The sequence below is a fragment of the Brachyistius frenatus genome, unplaced genomic scaffold, assembly GCF_029030835.1.
Source record: "Brachyistius frenatus isolate BFR_SWC_R1_liver_20210118 unplaced genomic scaffold, ASM2903083v1 Contig_33, whole genome shotgun sequence".
Taxonomy (NCBI): Eukaryota; Metazoa; Chordata; class Actinopteri; family Embiotocidae; genus Brachyistius; species Brachyistius frenatus.
This window is the reverse complement of record NW_027210632.1, coordinates 2,320,590-2,336,227: the sequence shown is the minus strand read 5'-3', so window position 1 is coordinate 2,336,227 and position 15,638 is coordinate 2,320,590. Positions and strand designations below refer to the sequence as shown.

The 15,638-nt window shown below is 41.9% G+C and overlaps 1 protein-coding gene across 1 annotated transcript in view; it reads right to left on the bottom strand.

Annotated features, from left to right (window-relative positions):
- Positions 1–15,638, bottom strand: part of exoc4 (exocyst complex component 4) — a 117,437-nt gene that overhangs the window by 73,012 nt on the left and 28,787 nt on the right. Inside the window, exon 11 of the mRNA XM_069700338.1 lies at positions 5,693–5,789. Within this exon, the coding sequence (XP_069556439.1) occupies positions 5,693–5,789 (97 nt within the window). The remainder of the gene's footprint in view (positions 1–5,692; positions 5,790–15,638) is intronic.

Here is a 15,638-nt window from a genome sequence, read left to right as displayed (position 1 = left end):
TGAGTTGACCTTCCGCACATCAACAATTAAAAGTCCTTCTAATAAGCCGATGCTGTGTGTGCCCATGGAGAACCCGGAGAATTTAATTGGTTTTTAAACAGCAGTGTTCAATCCTATACCAGTCTGACATTATCTGAGGAGCAGAACATATTTCTAAGCTTCCTTTATGTTTTGGTACAGAAACATAGAAAACAATCCCATGCACTCGCATACAAAGACGCTGTGAGTCAAACTCTTCATAAGACACAGTACACCATTTGGAAAGATGACTGGATTGTTCAAATGAAACCTCCCGAGGTTACCCGAAAGCCCAGGCCAAAAATCTATTTACAGTCAGAAGTAGTAATTAAAAGGCAGCAAGATTTAAAGAAAAGGAAATTAGCAGAGCATAAGTCTGTTACATTAAGCCCTTCACCAAGCATGTTGATTACGGGGAGTCATTTAAGAAGAATGTTTCTAAAAATCTGTCTTCTTTTCAGGGTTTTGGCGATCATTCCTGTTCATGATCGAGTTTTACCAACAAAGCCAAAGTTTCATTGTCCAGAAGATTTCGTAGACTGATTCAACATTGATCATTTGGCTAACGCTGAACAAGAAAAATTTCTGCATTGATTTTTCAAATAAAAGCTTTGGCAATGATGGTAAAAGAGTTGAAAATGACAAAGGTTAACAGTTTAAAACGTTTTGGAGGTTTAGAGTTTCAAAGAGGACATTTTCTGTGAATTTCAATGGTACTAATCATTGAGAAAACAATCATATTTTCTGTGCGGAGTGAAATATGCAGAGACCCGTGACAAACGGGTGTGAGGCGTGCAGTTCTCAGCAGAAAATGCACAGCGAAACGATCCGTTGATGGTCGTACTCTATAATACCAGCAACATGACATAACTGACACCTGTCACTGCAGTTTAAATGTCTACGTTACACCTGGATGTGTCACAGACATGAGAAAAATGTAAATGCATTTGTACTATTTTAGCAAGTGCATGTAATCAAAGCAGAAAGTCATGAATACATGGTCATAGCTAGCAGAAAGCCACCGTGAGGCTATAATTATATTATGTCAATAAGTTGTTCTCCAGTGTGCCGCCCCGATCTGCCTAAACTAAATGTAAATTAAATTTGAAATGAAATCAAACATTCTATTATTCATGGCCATTATCAAAGACAAACTCGGTGTAGAAAGATAAGGCTGAAAGCTGCAGCAATCCTGATAGGACATACACAGTCATGGGAGCTGCAGCAGTCAGCGAGGTAGCCGTCATGCAAGCTTAATAACCAGTAATAACTAATATAATGTTTAGAATATCAAGAAAAAAAAAAATCCCTATTATGTCAAGTATAAAGAGAATGTACTGTAAAAGTAAAGGGGCTAATGTGTGTGCGTACCCACATGTTTTTGCTCAATGCAGTGATAATAAGGTACGAGCTGCATGTGTAAATGTACCTGCAGCGTTCACACAAAACCACACAGCCCCAAAAGCAACAGGCACCCAGAGGCACCGGCCATGCCCGGTCATCCTGTGGATGGTTAACAGGGAGAGATTAGGGGCTCGATGAAGCTTTTCAAAATGCCAACCTCGTCCGGCGCAAGGGGTGTAAATACCACCCAAATGTCAGCAGGAGACCCCAAAAGTCAAACTAAATTGGTCACTACATACACAAACACTCTTTTGTGTGTGCAACTTTAAAAGACATACACTCTACGCTCCGACACATCCGGTTGCATTACTCGACTTGTGAGGGCAGAGCGAGTCTCATTCATTCCCTGACTACGAGCCCGAACCTCACTGAACCTACAACAGACAGGAAAAAGATACAAAGAGGGGGAAATGCCTTGTCAATCTAAAGGTCGGATAGTCCTCCTCTCCATAAAAGACATAAAACACAAACAAAAGTGCATGCATAGGTTTGACCTGTCAAAATGACATTCCATCATATTTGCTGTTAGTGACAAATGACAGAAAGACACAAACATCAAGTATGCTCATTTACATTTGATACTTAGCTGTTGATCTGAGGCATAAAGAAGGAAGGCCAATATATTGTACATTCTATGTGCTGTTGCTTTAGAAAACATTTATATTTAGACAATATAAATATTGACAAAAAGGCAAACATTAGCAGTAGGCAAATTGGAAAGGACTGTGCTAGCTCCCCTCTCCTTACAATCCTTCCATGTTATGGCATTTAGCCAGATCTGGGTTGTGGTAGCAGCAGGCAAATCAAGGTAGCCCAGATGTCCTTCTCCCGAGCCACCTCTCACTCTTTCAGTGGGAACCTGAGGCCGTCCAAAACCAAGTGGGACTCATAATCCCTCCAGCAAAATCTGGATCAGAGATGCAGATAGCAGTCCTGTTCTCTGTTCACTTTTTTTTTTTTTTTTTTTTTTTTGCTGCTTCTGGACATCCTTACCACAACAAGCCTCAGTGAAGCTCAGTGCTGGAATGCACTTGACATACTGCTGAGAGAAAAGACAAAACTCTTTAACTTGGTTCATACAATGGCTTGATAGCTAATGGGAATGGTGCTCACAACATGAGCAAAGAGTTACACCACTGTTGAATGATAATGAAATAATGGAACAAGCAAGTTAACTTCAGTCTGGCTCACTTCGCTTAGCATCACATTTGCAATCCTAGATAATTGGTACCATAAAGCTTATTATAAGCACACTCAGTTAATTCTGAGTGTATTTTTTTTTTAACCTAGTGGATGAGGTGACAAGCCAACCAAATGCATGAAATGAAAAGTTTCAGGGGATTGAATGTGCAGATTTTGCAGTTGTCCGGAAACAAGATATGAACATAAATTTGAAGAACAGACACACAAAAACCATATAAAGTACAGTGCTTAACTTGATTTAGTGTGAGAAAACACAATATAACCCAACACACGGAAAACCATTTGCAATCAAACATTAAGACCGTGTTGTCTCATCTCCCACGCACTGCCACTGATTTCCTTTGCTACACCCCCCAACTGCTTTTGTCATTAAAGCTGTCATGAGTTGCATGGCTGGCTGCAGGAGGTGTAGTGATCCATCAGCAGAGTGCCAGAGCTTTGCCATTAGAAAACCATCTGCAAGCAACAGCGCTCCATTGGCACTAAAAGTCTAGTGAGGCCAGGTCGAAGGAAGTGGGGCAGGGAGAAGAGCGGAGAGCCCGGTGTTCAAGGCAGTTTGGTTTGATTGATATGAACCATTACAGACAACATGGGAGAGGTAGGCAGAGAGCTAGTCACCGTTTTATTTTTGGTCATTTGTTCAGACAATAGCTCGGCCAGACCAACGGTGAACAGGGACTGAACGTCTGTCGGCGTGTCAGAGAGGAAAAAGAGCGGGAAAAGAGGGACGGAGAGAGAGACCGAGAGAACTCGCAGGCAACCACAATAATTTTAGTAGTACCAATAGCTTGACTTTGATACCAGATATGCAGTTTTTTTTAATCAACCAATTTGGGAAACTTCATTTTGACAAAAAGACATTCATATTACACATTATGGCAAAGATCATTAGTTTCCATGCAGTATGGAGGGTGTGCCACCCCGGCATATTGACTGCCGCCCAAGAATATTTGGCAATCCATTTCGGCATTTTTTTATTGACGTATTTCAAAAGAACAAAATCAAATATAAAGAAAGGAAAGACTGTATGCATAGCACATGCATGTGAACTACAGACAAAGGGAATGTGAAGGGAAGTGATGTGATAAAGTCATATGTGGACAGACACAAAATTAGGACAAGTAAGTAATGAACATTGTTTTGCTTTCTATGACAGATCTGTGGAGGGTAAGCTTCATCTATTAAAAATTTGAAATGTGTTTAAAACAATAATGTATTAATGTGGATGTAGCGTAGGTATCGAAATTTGGTAGCAAATGAGAAGGCACATTTGTATACCAGAAAGTATCGAAACAATTCTGTCAGTGCAGTAAAAGTATCAAAGTTTGATACTCAGCACGAAAACCACCAGCAAAGAAAGACATTAAAGCATACGTACAAATATGCCTGCACTCTCACTTCAACACACGCGTACAAACATACTGTCTTTCCTCTCTGAAACCAAGGATTTACTTTCAAGGAGCATCAATCAGTCAAAGAAAAAGTAGCATGACAAGTGACGATACAGGTTAGGTTATTGGGGATGGGATGAAGAGAACAAATGGTTCTGATGGATAAAGTGCACTCTAGCTTCACTAACTTAATGGGCTGATGTGATTCAATATTGTTTAGCAGTCAGTCCAACATGTAGTGGTTAGAGTAGACACATCATATAGCTTCCAGTAGACTTGAGCAGAATGCTGAAATAAACAAACACCTGTTTTGCACTGTTTGTTGCCTTTTTACAGGTTTGTCTGTTGTTACCCAGACGTGTGTGCGTGTGTGCGTGTGTGCGTGTGTGTGTGTGTGTGTGTGTGTGTGTGTGTGTGTGTGTGTGTGTGTGTGTGTGTGTCTGAGCACTCCATCGGCTTAGTATTCAGATACTTTTACAGTCAACACATCTGTGGCAGCGTTTAACACATTTAAGTCATGCGGTGTTTGCAAAAGAAGCACGTTTATCCTGCTCCTTATGCATGTATGCACCAAGATGGGAAATTCTAGAAATTTAGGCCATTCACCAGCGTGTTGAAGTAGGAAACGTCTCTGTCTAATGGATCCCAGAAGGTAATGTATCACTGCATGAAGGCCAATTCAATTAAATTGTTTCACTATTAGATTTACCCGACTCTACTTGGACCACAGGGCTGTATAGAAAACTACCAGATGTACAGAACGCTACCACAAAGACAGCCCTTCAGAATAGTCCAATTTAATGGGAAACAAAAGGGAGGGTGGCAGTCGATCCCAATTTCTGGATGGTATCAACAAACATTTTGAACTGTAGGTATAAAACATTACATCATGTTTGATTTACAATATCTGACTAAACATTAAGAAGGTTGAAATCAATAGATAGTCACTGAGAGTCTGTGTAATATAATTACGTTTCCATTTTACTGGTATTGAGTCACATGCCAGGGCTTCATGTGTCTTGAGCGGCCTGGCCATCCCTCTCTGACAGATCAGTATGTCACAACATGCATGTTGTAAAGTTAATGGATTTTTACTCAAAATGTTCCAGGAAAGACGGCAGGGTTTTTCCATTCTTTAAATTAATTTTAATCCGATCCAATTAAGTCCCATATCGCTGGAAACGAGGTCATGCATCCGAATGTCCTCATGTTATCCTGCCACAACGGCACTGGGATGCTTTTACCCATATCAAGAAGATACTTTAGTGTTAATATTACAAACTCTTTGGAGGTACAACATGTTTTCCATTAATGATTTACTTGCATTGCAGCACTGACATCCTACTCTCAGCTCTATTGCACAATATTGTAAAAATCTAAATTGAGGCTGTGTGAGAAGATGATGTGAAGAAAGTATTTTTTTTCTTGTGAATCCTTTCAATCCAGAGTCATCAGCAGTCCATGTCAGCAGTTACCCATACAGTAGGCTTCGCCACATCAACAATTAGAACCATTAGAAAGTCTCACTGCAGATTAGAGACCATATACTGTACTGTACTGTACGTCTGTACTGTTTTGTGTTGCTAATCGCCTTCCCGATAAACCAAAAACACGTCTAAAAACAACTTCCAGATCTATTTTTGGCTGGATGTTCAGCGTGTCACTCGGTGCTGTACCTGAGAAGAGGCTGGAAGATGACAGTGATGTTCCTCGCTCCCGGCTTGCACACAAACTTCATCTCTCCTCCTTCAATCAGGTTGTCATCAGCACCACCTGAAGCACAAGAAACAGGGATTCACTAAAACAAACATATTGAAATGGACATCTCTACACAATTGTGTTGTGGTGGGGGTTGTGGATGTGTGCCAATTGGCCCATCCAGATACGTTGTTAATAGGCATCACCAATCTGATGTGTCCTTTAACAAGATGCCAGGAGTCCTATCTTTGTCCGGCTGTATTGTACTTTTGGTGCCAAGTACACGTTGCGAAGGTGGAGGGAGAGGCGCAAACAGGTCGGAGGTTCTTTCAAATGAGCCAACATGAAGTGAGTTGTTAGTATTTTGCAGCAGAATAAGTCTTAGACTTTGGAAATAAACAGCAGGCCACATAAATGAATAGATCTGCTGTGACACACCAGTGCACAGAACCATTACAGACGCTCACTGTGATCACCTTTATTAAATCGCATGGCACCAGGCTGCTACAAAACCCCATTCAATATTCCACAGGGGCAGATCATGTAACATGTAAAGTGTGAATTTATTATCACCACACCCTCCATTTTGTATCATTTTGCTGTTGTACCTACATCAACTAAAATAGCAGGTATGCTTGCAGATGCCCAGGTCCTGCTGTATAACTGACCCTGAACTCTAATCTCCTTGGAAGGGGCATGGAACATCGACTTTCCCTCCATTAATAAAAAAAAAAAAAAAAAAAAAAAAACAAAATAAATGAATCTTAAATTATATTGAAATTATTTTAAAAATATTTAATCATGACAGGAGTACGCAATCAGCCATAATAGACACATTACGCCATCAACCTGGCTCTCCATCACATCTAAATGCATCCCACATGCTCATGCCCCCTTCATGCCCCCACAGTTAATAGGGTTAATCAAAAAATCATTGCCATGTAACATCCTGGGAAAGGATGAGGATGGGGCAGGGGTTGGGGGGGCAACTGCATACAGGGGAAAATGGGGAGATCATAGGGGAGAGAAAGAACACTGAAGCTCATACCTCTGCTCATCCTGAAGTAATCAATATAATTGATAGAGAAGAAATTGCAACTTGGTGTCAATATGGTAAATTGCAGAGCAAAAGGATTGTGTTTGTGTGTGTGTGTGTGTGTGTGTGTGTGTGTGTGTGTGTGTGTGTGTGTGTGTGTGTGTGTGTGTGTGTGTGTGTGTGTGTGTGTGTGTGTGTGTGTGTGTGCGTGGGCGTGTCGTGTCTGTGTCCGTGTCCTCAAATTGTTTTCGGTTTGGTACAAAGCCTCGCTCTGCTGTTTTCTTCTGCATCATTTCCATGTCGAATACGACCTCGCAGTAGCTCCTGTGCTATAATAGGAAGACACTTCTTCACCAGAGTGCGAAAGCCTGTTCTGCATTACCTGCGCAGCCTGCCTGGCCTTGCATTCAAATGCATATCAACCCATTGTTCCCTGTGGCGGGCTCCATAATACATTTCTAATGGAACAAGTTTCATTTGAAAAGTATGGGAGGGAACGCCCTCCGTATTTTCATTAAAATTAAAAGAGAAGCTTTCATTCAATCCACAACTTTCGAATCAAGGGTTTCTGATTCTGATCTGTTGCCATGAAATTTGCCTGCACGGTAAGCTCAAATCCGTGTTGCTAAGTGGAGACAAAGATGAGGTCCAATTCACTCAAATTCTGTCTTTCTCCATCTCTCTATCCATTCATCCTTCCTTTGGTGCCAATTCAATTAAGACTCAATTACAGGCTCCTAAACAAAGCTGCCGCCAACGCACTCTCCTGCTCATCTTCCTCTCTCTCTCTCTCTCTCTCTCTCTCTCTCTCTCTCTCTCTCTCTCTCTCTCTCTCACTCACTGATCATCAGTGTTGAGAGAGCTGGCTGAACTTTTGTTTCCTCGTCATCAACTTGCAAACAGTCAAGTTGCCATGAACAACATCAACATGTCACAGATTCTGGGGAAGTTAGCGTTACGTCTTGTTTGCTCCAGGAGCCATGTCTAACCGGCGGCTACACACAAACGCGCGCAAAAACACACTTAAAAACACCAAATAGACTACCAAGTATGTATTCCCGATGACGGTGACCAATTTAATTTCATGCTCTAAACATCTGCATCTGTGTCAGACAAAGGAGCGAGGAGGAAATCTCATTGATCCATGGGGTCTGGGACCAGCTGCCAACAGGGCATAGTGCTGATGAATATTAAATAGGAGGACATTAATATGCATGGGATTTTTTCCGGAGTTGTCTAGACGTGACAGGGTGGCTCCGGCTTCGGGTCAGGATGCCACCAAACTGCTGCCAGCCCTCTCTCGACATTATGTGCAAAAGTACAATTTTGTTTGTGAGACCTTGTGTGATTGAGTATTTCTTAGTGTTAATAATGAGTGTCTGAGTGCATTTGTGTCCCTCGGTGTGTGGTCTAATCTGAGATTAGTGGTGGGAAGGTGGAGGGGGGGGGGGAATTGGCGCTCAATGGGACACTCAAGTGAAAACTGGAAAGGAAGAAGTGACATATTCTAATGTGCTGATATCCCCCTGGAGGACCACTGCTCCGTCTGCAACACACACACACACACACACACACACACACACACACACACACACACACACACACACACACACACACACACACACACACACACACACACACACACACACACACACACACACACACACACACCTAAGTAGACATGACACACAGCTATCCATAACAATGTCCATGGGTACAGACAGACAGGTGGAGATACTGCTGTGTGTACACATACAATGGCATTAAACACACACAATTGTGAGGCGTGTAGCGTCACGGAGAGCCTAAACCAAAACTACGTAGGTGCCAGATGCTGAAATCCACTCACACAGTGGCACCCACCCAGACCCTTTCGGTGTCTTACCATGCACTCCCCAGCCCACATCTAATCAAGTCAGGCACTGACTCAGTGAAATTGCATTAGCTACACTTTCCTGAGTTTGATGAGAAACGGGTTTGATCCTGTGATGAATTCCAGCCATGCCCAGATTTAGGGCCGGGAAAGAATGAACGTGTGATGCCTTCTTTAACACACTTCTGTGTCCCCTGAGACCAGCGTGTTTCTGTATGCATCTGCAAGCCTGCAAGAGAGGGCGAGATGAGGGAAGCCAGACAGGCAGGCGGAGGAACGGTCATAATCCCTAATTTACAAGTGGTTTCAATTGGTTTTGTGTCCAAGAGTGTAAATTTGTGTGCCTGCGTGGGGGGAAAAAAAACTAAAAAAGGACAGCGGCTCACACAGCAGTTCGTCCTTTCAAATGGTGTTTTTAAAAATCATGTATTTTATTTTTTTCTTGCCATCATCTTTCCACAAAATGTGCAATGTCTTCAAATTCTCAAGATACCAAGATATTCATAAAAGATTATCACATACATAATGTTGTGATCATTAGGACAATGGAAAATGTGCCCTTCCTGTTCAGTCTTGCATGAAGCACAAACATTGAGTATGTATAGTATTTGACAATGAGAAGGTGCGTCGCAAGGGTTTTCACTGCAAAGTCAAAATTTGAAATAATAAACATGGACTGTATTGTAAAGGAAACCTTTCACTGGCCTTTCAAATATCCGTCTCTGCAAACATAATCCAGGTATAATCCATGTGTGAATACAGCATCCATGCACGTCTTGCGATCACAGTCGAACACAGCCAGGTTTGTGTTTGTTGTCAAAAAGGTCAACTCGAGAGGATCAAAGACATGCGTGATCGCTCGGGCGGGATTCTGATTGTGACTGGCAGGAGGCCGAGGAGGTGATTGACTCACAACCATGTCCCCAACACACACATGCACGCACACACACGCACGCACATGCACACACACACACAATGACTGTAGGCTCACAAAGCTGAAAACAACTGGCTGTGCCGGTCAAATCAGGCAAAAACTAAAAACACGCTCAAACCTATTGGGATGTATTTTTGTCCCAAATAACTATGCAAAGTGTCATTTGAAAGGCAGGATTCTGCAATATCAGCACTTTTCCAGTGTGTACAGTAATTGCCGGCCTGTACATAAGCAGACTGAGGCAGTGCTCTTCCTTTGATTGAGGCCCCTAATCTGTGCTGTTGGCCAGCGCTGCACATTTCAAGCTAAATTGTGCAAACAGAAAGGAAAATGTAGGATAATCCAATTTTCACCCTCGGTGGCCTCATTCGTCTGCAGCCGTTACGCTACGAAAATTAGTTTGAGAGTGATCAACTCCGGTAATATTCTCCATGTACAAATCAGATGTGTTGAAGTGTGCGAGCATGCTTGCAGGGAGACGGCTGCATACTCACAGAGCTGAAACCTGCTGATCTAATGAGATCGGTTCCCGTGTCAATAATGTATGAATCTCTGGTCAATTCCGGGCATCCCATTCCACTCAGACTGTCTTCATGTCTGATTGGGTCTTAATGAGAGCCTTCTATTATTAAAATTAATTTGATGGGATGGTATGTGCTGCTCCACCAACCAGGAGACCAAATCCACCCCGCAGCTGAGAATAAACGGTATGAATAAATGATAGTATAAATAAATTCAGGTGTAAATCGAGTTGGATTAATTATTAAAAGTGTCACCGTGGCATACAATGTGTCTCCGTGGTCTTGATTTTAATGAATTCACATCTGTCACTCGTGGTATAACAACAATTCACTCCAGTAGCACAATGAATATTAATTGTGCGCAATGCGTATCGTTTCTCTTTCGAACTTTTGCAATGTCAGTGCAGTTTAAATCTGCCACCCCATCGTAGTAGTGTTGGAAAATTAGCAAAAAATGCTGACATGTAAGGTTTTCATTGTCATAAAAAAAATGAAATACAATTTTTTTTTTTTAAACAGACGATTTGGCATGATACAGTGAGACGATGCTGAAATGAGCTGCGAGTTCCTGTGGCTTCGGACATCGTGTTCACCCCGAACACTTTTAAGTACACAGGTACAACTTACGATTCAAGAAATGTTTGAAACCTGTGGCGAAAAACCTGAACGTGAAATCTGAGTAGAATTAGATATCGGAATGATTTAAAACACTTCATTAAAACACAGTTTTTGGTCAATGTGTGTCTGAAAAACTCCTCCAATGAAAACATGAAAAACTCGGTGAACTGTTGGTGTTTGTCGTTACTGTATATATCAGCAGTGTGTTTAGCCTTGACCACGTCAACATTATAAGAGCTGCATTTCCAGAATTCAATTCATTTAAATGGAATGATGCAGCTTGTTAGAGAACATCCACAGTGCTTCTGTGCTTTTACTGTCAATGGCTAATTGCAAACCAACAGTGCCGACCTCTAGGGGGATGGAGTGAAGCAGAATCCATAATGCCAACATGAGAGGCGTGTCACGTGACCCATAATTAGCCGTTTCGTCGCCACACCTAAATGGAGATGGTAAAAGGACCACATTTATATGGTCCTTTTGTCCAAGGTTCTTAGAGTTCAGTCAATTTTATTTACACGGTTCAAGATCAGCATTTTGTCTCAAGGAGCTTTACAATGTGAAGGACAATGCAACAGCCTTTGTCCTTAACCATCGACTTTGATAAGGAAGATCTCGGAGGAAATAAAATGGAAGAATCCTTAGAAAGGGCAACTTGAAGGGGGATCTCGGACACGTATGCAGCACACGTTGAGTGTGCAGAAGAGAGATGCGTTTAAAGACCCGGGAGAACTAATCGTCCAGAAAACCAGGTGCCATCACATCTTTGATTGGACCCAGCAGGGACTCGGCCAGCACATCGCACACCTCCTTCTTTACCGGAAGAACCTGTTGCACGCTGAGAACACAAGAGGGAGGTAGGTAGGTGGTGTGTGTGTGTGTGTGTGTGTGTGTGTGTGTGTGTGTGTGTGTGTGTGTGTGTGTGTGTGTGTGTGTGTGTGTGTGTGTGCGTGTGTGTGTGCGTGCGCGTGCGCGTGTGTACATGCCAAGGTCTCTGCAACCTCAAGTCCCACATGACCTTCTTCCAACCTCCCCCCCCCCCCCCCCCATTTGTTCTTCTCTCCATCTTCTCCAATCAGAAAGCGCGAGATTAAAAGTAAACACACAGGTGGCAGTCAAAGCTGCCAATAATGACATGACCAATGCTGATTAAAATTAGCCTCAGGCAGAGGAAATCCACCAAGGTCTTTGTCTCTGATTAAATGTCTGCACTGTGTAAACTATTGCAACCTTGCTCTATTCTCCCTTTGTTGTCCTTCGCAGCCGCCCGCCATTTATATTCCTCCACTTTCCATTTTCTCACACCTCGCCAGTGTGTTGGTCTTAATCTCGATGTCACCTGAAAATCTTACGACGCGTTTATGTTTCATCTCACCGGGTATTAAAGTGAGATGTAGTTTATTTTCTCCTAAAGGTCAATGCCCAGTCACCAGGAGGAATACATGTTCTTCTCCGAAGTGAGAAAATCCTTAAAAAAATAAGACGATGTAACAAACTTCAAAATGTACCATCAATATGGAAGTTTTACTTCCGTCATTTAAAAGAAATCCACGTTGCTTTCAGTGACTTGAACCTTGGTGTTCTGGGTGAACGTTCCTCTGTACTCTGACTTTATCACTCACTTCGTTTTCGTGACCTCCTTCGTTGACCTCGGTATTACGCGCGCATGCTTTGCGCGCCCGCGCGACACGGTGTCCTCTGAGGGACTGCGCGTTGCATGCTTTGCCGTGATACCGAGCTGCCTTCGTTGTTTGTTTGGAGACGTATATTTCCGGCGTTTGACATTTGGCGTTTGAGTAAACAAACACATCCAATTATATGATATGAGAGTCACTTCGCTTGACATCTAGCTTTTCTCCTGGGTTTGTACCGAGATGTGTTCCAGCAGTTGTTGCTGGCCAGAGCTTAAATAATCATCTGGTAATTCATATTTTGCCTGTAAGTGGAGAGCCATGATTAAATGAATTGATACAGGGTGCAGATGCTGATACGGATACTGGGATCAATTCTGTAAATATCCCATAAAATGGTTAAATTCAGTAGGTTAAATAACTGCCTGCAATGCGTTTTCCATTATCATGCTTCTGTCCATCAGTAACATAACCAGCGGCTGAGTGAGGTACACTCCAGTAAAAAGCCAATATTATTGTTACAAGCCACAGTTCATTTTCTGCACTGTTTCCATGCTCCACTCTAATTTCAGCAACAGAACCACTGTAATTCAATCACTGGTTCCACAGCAGATGAGAATCCAACACTGTGTGTGTGTATGTATGTGCGCGTGTGCGTGTGTGTGTGTGTGTGTGTGTGTGTGTGTGTGTGTGTGTGTGTGTGTGTGTCCTGAAAGTGGAGGGGAGGGGAATCATATCTCTGATGTTGTTGTAACCATTATCATCAACCTTGCTGATATCGATGTACAAACCAAATTGAACATGATGAGTCCAAACACAGAGAAAACAACCACTGTGAGCAAGGGCATTTGCAATGATGTGCATGTGCGCCCCGTTTCCCACAATATGCAGATGTGCTCTGTACTTGCTTTCATGGTGAGCGCAAATAAAGACTTTTCACGGTAATAGCCTGTCAGGTAACAGCGGCAGCTTGGATTTTATCTACCACCCCAGTCATGTCGAGGCTGGAGCAAAGCTATTCATAAAGGTCTGGCAAGAAGGAAAACGTGTCATTTTCTGGTGATATTCCTGTGGTGTACCGAGTCGCTTACAACATGTCATTCACGTACAGCGTGTTGTACATGTCATACGTGACACAATGCGGCACGTGTACTTTATGTACACCCACATCTGGCCACTGTGACAGCTCTCAACGGTCATTGATGTGACAAGGAATGATGGCCATGTGAATGACAGATTTAAAAAAAAAAAAAAAAAAAAAAAAAAAAATGAATCGCAAACTTGATGATATTCTGTATGAGTGGAGTCAAATCATGTTATTCCATTTTTTTTTTGTCTTCTTTTGGTTGAGGTTAAGTCAATTAAAAAAAAGTTAGGCCTGCAACTTGAAGAAAATATTCCTTTACCGAGTGTAAAATTATTTCCCAAAAATGTCTTTAGTCTGTGGTAAAACTTCAGAAGCGTCTAATAAATGTATTACCTTCTATAGTTGTAAATATATTATTCGCCATTTTAAATCATGTATGCCTAACAAATGTAATCTATTGCACAATGATGTGCACGTGTTTTGGAACGGAGACGTTCAACACAGACAATGACTTTTATTTTGCAGCACACAGCATCTAATTTACAATTTAAAGTGGCTGAAGGAGTTACAGTTAAATTATAAATCAGTTAAAAAAAAATAATTCCACAACCAAGTATAAATATTTGAGCTCAAATACAAGAGTGATGCCTCCTGGGAAAAATATGTTAAAATTGGATCTAATTTTCTCCAAGCATCATGTTACTATAAATATTGGATTTAATCGAATAATTTGACTGGCATTTACTTAGGATGGGTCTATACTAAGCATACATGTTGCTTACTTTGACTGGATTTAATTTGCATAAGATTTGTTGAGCGAGATACCCACACATACACACACAGCATCTATTAAATCTTCAAGCAGCAAAGAGCAATTTAACACCAAAAAAAAAAAACAGAAAGGACACATGAACATGAAACACCAAAACCTGATGGAGCATCATTGTAAAAGAAAAAAAAAAAAAAAAAAAACTAAGGAGTGGAGGAAAGAAATAAAAATGAGAGTCAGGGGCATCATTAGTAGCTAAGCAGGTGTCTTTGACATTCAGGCATCATAATCCCATAACAATTATTGACTTTTACATCGAAAAAGTTCAATTCCACCTAACGTTCCATTTATGAATATGATAAATAAGGTCGGTGGAAGTCAAGTATTGATCACTGCACCAGATGGGTGAAAACAGCCATTATCCTTGAATTCTGCCGGCAAATGAAGAGAACGAATGAGTGGAAAAAGGATAACTGAAAAGGCAAGTCAGTGATTCTACAACAAACATCAATTTAAGGACCTTTTGAAGTGCGACCTAAGAGGAGCTGATTGTAGTGTTGTTCTTGTTTTGTGCTCGTTTGCCACAGAATCAGAGAACAGGTGGAAAGCACGGATTCGTTTTCCTGAGGAGATTTCTAAATGAAGAAGGGGCGACGCCAGAATGTGCTGTTTTTGGGTGGCAGTCAATGAGGTGATGTGTCTCTTCGAAGCAAAGGTGTGCCATATCATATCGATCTCTATAATAGCAGCAGTAATTTTTCAGAAAATCGAACAAATTCATATCGTGATAAAGGCAATTTTCCGACCTGTTGACAAAATGAAGTCATACCGTTAGGCAGCGGAACTGTATCATATACCTCTTTTAGCTTATCGAGCAACAAGCAAAAACAATAATTGAATATTTTTCAGTATTTTGTTATATCGTCAAGAATATCGTTATTGCAAAAATACCCAGATATATCGTAATATTATTGTAGGGCCATGTCGCACGCACGCACGCACACACACACACACACACACACACACACACACACACACACACACACACACACACACACACACACACACACACACACACACACACACACACACACACACACACACACACACACCTGTGAGTACATGGCTTTCAACATCTGCCAGCCCCACCCTGAATATCCCACCTACCATCACCTACCATCACCTCCATCCCCGTGTCTCCCGCTAGACAGTTTTCCATTTGCACCTCTCCCCCTTCCCTCCCTCCCCCCCCCCTCCCCTTCAGGGTGTACAAATCAGCTTGACAAGGAACACCACTTCTGGTCTCCCAACTCTCTTCACCTTCCCCTCCCCCCTCTTTTCCCCGTACAGTCCTCTGTCACAGGAAATGTAATGCTGTTATACATAATCAAGAACCCCCTCATAGAACATGGGCTTTTTCTCTCTACCTCGGACTTAGTGTGAAGTATTAATGGT